General features: G+C 34.6%; 1 protein-coding gene across 1 annotated transcript; it reads right to left on the minus strand.

Annotated features, from left to right (window-relative positions):
* Window positions 3423-3816, minus strand: LOC109722607. Its single transcript, XM_020250702.1, has one exon. The coding sequence runs from the start codon at window positions 3773-3775 to the stop codon at window positions 3533-3535; it is 243 nt and encodes an 80-aa protein (XP_020106291.1). The 5' UTR covers window positions 3776-3816; the 3' UTR covers window positions 3423-3532.

Raw genomic sequence — 4662 nt, forward strand, 5'->3', positions numbered from 1 at the left:
TAAGTTATTTTAATGTAATAATATAAATAAAATAATTTGAAGTTAAACATCTGAAAATAAAAAAAAAATAAAGTTCATGCTTTTTACATTATTTTTTTAATTAATAATTATTTTATAAAAAATTTTCAATTAGGGAAAATTTTGTTTATTATTTATTACCAAATCTTCTATTTGAATATATTTTGGCCCCCCTCAAGATTGAATCCTAGCTTCGTCCCTGCACAGAAACAATCTCTCGTATGCCAACGCCATCTTCTTGGCGGTGAACATGGACGCGGCGTAGTTCCTGCACACCCTCCCCCGCTCCGCGAGCCTCCGCGGGCCTTCGCTCACCGCGAGCTCGAGCGCGTCCACCGCCGCCGCCACGTTGGGCGCGAACATGAACCCGAACTCGCCGTCGGCTACGAACACGCTCCCCTTTAGGCTTGGCAGCCGCGTTGCCGCCACCGGCTTGGCGCACATCATCACCTCCATGATGGTCAGGTCCAGCCCCTGCGGCCGCAGCGTCGGGTCCACGAACACGTCGCGTTGTAGAACCCCCGCAGCTTCGAAGGCGGTAGCAGGCCCAAAACTTTGGCGTTGGGGCCCGGTTTGGCGTAGCGCTTCTTCTTGGCCGGTGGAAGGTGGCGAAGGCCATTAATGGCGTGGAAAGGAAAGAGAAGCTGGGAAGGGAGTGGCGGAGAGGTGGAAAAGGGACCGATATATTAGGAGCCTAATATGACTCAAACTCAGAACCTCCTATTTTAATATCATGTGAAACAACCGTTATACTCTAAAAACTTAAGTTGTTAAAAAATGATATTTATATAATTTTATATTCAACATGTAATATTCCGTAATCTCAAGCATGTAGTAAAACGATTGCTTTTAGGAGTAGATGTTGTGTACTGAGCATAGAGGTCTTCCTAATTTTAAATTATTTTTTATAATGAATCTACATATATTTAAAATCATTTAAAAAAATAAACTTATTAATTTTTTTCGATATTTATTTACCTAACGTTGGAAAAAATTCAAAAGTAACATATGAAAATAAAAATCTTAAAAAAAAAATCTTATAAAATATTTTATAAAATCTTACTTTAATAATTAAAAAAACGAGTGTGACGAACATGCACGCGATGATTGATACAAAGCCCCGACGTGCTCTAATCCTGCAGCCAACTAAGTCTCCAAAATCTCCAATTTATTTAAACAATTTTAGGGCCTAAAAAAAAAATGACAAGCAACTTTTATTTTGTAACCACGATGTTCGCTGCACTCTGATTTAAAAAAATTTTCCTCTCGCTTGATTTTATTTCCAAGTGGAAGTAGAGCACTTATTTTTATTAGTATTATATCTAACACATCCTCCGTAACCTTAAAAATATCTAATATACTCCTAATTCGCCTTAAAAAATATTTAATACACTCCTAATTCGCCAAAGTATTCTTATTGATTTTTAAAATATTTTTTAAATATCCCAAAATCTAAAGCTTACTAACTAATTATTAACTAATTTAATTTGCCTTTTATTAAGCTAAGTTTCGACAATATTTTAGATACCAAGGAAAGCTAATGAAACTAATTTGTACGCGCCTGCTAGTTAGATTTTCATACCTACGATTCTTAACCCTAAGGGCGCGTTTGGTTCGTGCTATCTTTTAAAGATTCCTAGTAATCCAATGGGAATAAAAAAGATATGACGGTATTTGGCTAAACGCATTAAGTAATCTAGTTGGTAATATTGGATTCACTTGGGAATATGATTCACCCCAAAGTACTAATCTCATTCCCTTGAGGGAGTATGGGTATCCTCATATTAACGGATTGGGGTAATTATAATATATCTAATATCTTTCTTTCTTTCTACCCGCCGGCTAATTGATATTATTTTTCTTTACACTCTAACCTTATATCTCTCTCTAAACTTATTTTTCTCTCTAAAATTCAACTTTTTTTCTCTCTCTAAACTAAGCTTTCTCTCTCTCTCTCTCTCTTTCTAAAATTTCAACTCTCTCACTCCCTCTAATTTCGACTATATTTTTCTTTCTATTTTTTTAATTATGCTTTCTCTCTGTAACTTATACTCTCTCTCCCTTTTTTCTAAAAAGATTTTGAAACTTTTGATAACATTATCTAAAATTAATTTAATTAATTAATTAATTAATTAATTAATTGTATATTTTTTGTAATATTAAATAACATGGCTAATTAATATTACCATGCGAATCAAACACAGGAATTTCACATTCTTAGTAATAGGATGAATAGCAATAAGATTCTCGGATATCTTTTATTCCTAGTAATCTTTCATAATGCGAACCAGACACACCCTAAACTCTAACCATGAAAAATACTAAAACCATAGAAAACCTAAATTCCTAAAATTCTTAAAACCACAAAATCCTAAGCCCTCGAATTATAAACTCTAAATCCTAATACGTTCAACCGACCGTCCCTACCGCAAGTGACAAAGAGTTTGATGATTAGTGTGTCTACTATTTAGGCAGAATGCCGTCGCCTATTGTCACTAAGAAACTGAAAGGTCCCAAGTTTGAATTCTAGTTGATTCACATTTCTAGTTAAGTTTATATATAAATAAAATAAATGAAGCGGATGACATGTTATCTATCTTTTAAAAAAATAAAAAAATTACTAAATAGATCCTAAAACGTTCTATTAGTGGAACGGACAAATAGACAAATTTCAAACAAAATTAATTAATAAGAAAATAAATAATTTTATAAAATTAAAAAAATGTTTTTAATATTAAATTTTTTTTAAGAGCACCTATAAAATTAGGAATAGAGAGAAGATACTCGAAAAATTAACCCATTAATTATAATATGAAAAACTATTGGGATTTTGGCCCACTGCCACTCACCTAAAACTTTTAAACCTTATATTTATCATTTAAACTTTAAAAATTGTACAAATTAACAGCATAAATTATAATTCATCTATTTACATTGATTAGCATACTAATGAGTAAAAAAAATTAATAAAAAATATATATATCAGGGACATAGATTTTTTTTTTTTTTGATCTATAAATTATAAATTAGTTGTCTAATATAAAATTACCTTTCCAGATAAAATTAATTATGATTTGCAAATTTAACTTATTCAAACTAAAAATTAAGAGTTAATTTAACCTCTAGAGAAGCAAAAATTAAATTTGTCACTTTTAATAATTACATAAAAAAAAAGAACCCATGAAAAACATCTATTTTTCAGGGCCCAGCACAAGTCCTAGCATTTTATTTCTCCCACTGCTCAAAATTTTCTTAATATTTCGAAACTAATATCATACTAACATCATTTTCTTTGATTTTTTTTTTTTAAATTATAAGGTACTCCCTTTTCAATTTGATTTAATACAAACTAATTTTAAATAAACAAACTGAATCTAAAACCAAAAAATTTTATAGTCCGCTGACGATACGACATATCTAATAAAACTCATTCAGTAATTTACAGCAACCCTTTTCTCTCTTATTAATATTCTCATATCTCGCAAAACATTTTAATTAGATACTGAGTTGTCGATCACCCGGCGCCGGTTCCGGTGACGCCGAGGTCGGGCTTGCCGTCCTCCTTGCCGGCGCCGAACACGGGCCCGCCTTTCCCCGCGGCGTCCTCCGCCTTGTCCTCAATTTTCTTCACCTGAATCCCGCCCTCGTCCGCCGTCGACCGCGCCGCCGTCCTCGTCCGGTTCTCCCCGCCCTCCACCGACTCGTACGTCGTCGCTGTCGCCGACCCCTTCGGCTGCGCTCCCTGCGCCCCTGACATTTTTTTCTAATTATTTTTTTTTTAACTTTTTTTTTCCCTTTAGATTTAGCTACTCTTGGAATTTTCCTTCCGACGAAGTTCGTTAGTTAGTTATATAGGGTGTTGGAGGGGCTTAGAGAGTGCCACGTTACCGCGGGTGATAGGCCACGTGGAGGTGCCACGTGGAAAGAGTGGACACGTGTGAGACAAATAGTGAGACTAGAGAGTTCGAGAAGGGTGCGCCGAGGTAGGGACAGAGTCTAAATCCACGGCCCAAATCAGCCCTGATCGTGGGTTGGGTTGAATTAGGACCCAAATTGATTTGCAAATTTATACATGCACAAGATGATCTCACTGTTTATTTACGAAAAAGTTTATCTAAATCGCATGTATACATCTGTCCCACTAAATATTCTTTTCTACTCATCTGCAAAAGATTTCTAAGATGTAAAAGAAACGCAATGTCTAATAATAATAATAATAATAATAATAATAATAATAATAATAAGCACCCCACATGGTTGGATCCACAATGCACTCATTTGTAATTTATGTTCGCAATAATATATTGTGATCGTGAGGGCTCAGATTCTTTAATCTTTAATAATTAATAATAATAATAATAAAGTGCCGTGCGTACTGACCTAAAGAATTCGTTTGGAATTCTATTGTAGCCCTCTAAATAAATTTTTTTATTCTCCATCTCTAAACTCTTTTAATAATAATAATAATATAATAATAACTTAATAATAATAAAAAAGCATTAAAAGCCACATCCTGCGCGGCCCCCGAAAGTCAAAGTCAGAGCCAAAGCATACACCGAGACTCGCCGTTACACTGACGTGTGGGGCCCACACGTTGGTGGGGTCCACCTGTTAGAGCCAGAGCCGTGATATGCAACGGTTACA

This window comes from Ananas comosus, linkage group 16 (assembly GCF_001540865.1).
Source record: "Ananas comosus cultivar F153 linkage group 16, ASM154086v1, whole genome shotgun sequence".
In the NCBI taxonomy this organism is placed as follows: Eukaryota; Viridiplantae; Streptophyta; class Magnoliopsida; order Poales; family Bromeliaceae; genus Ananas; species Ananas comosus.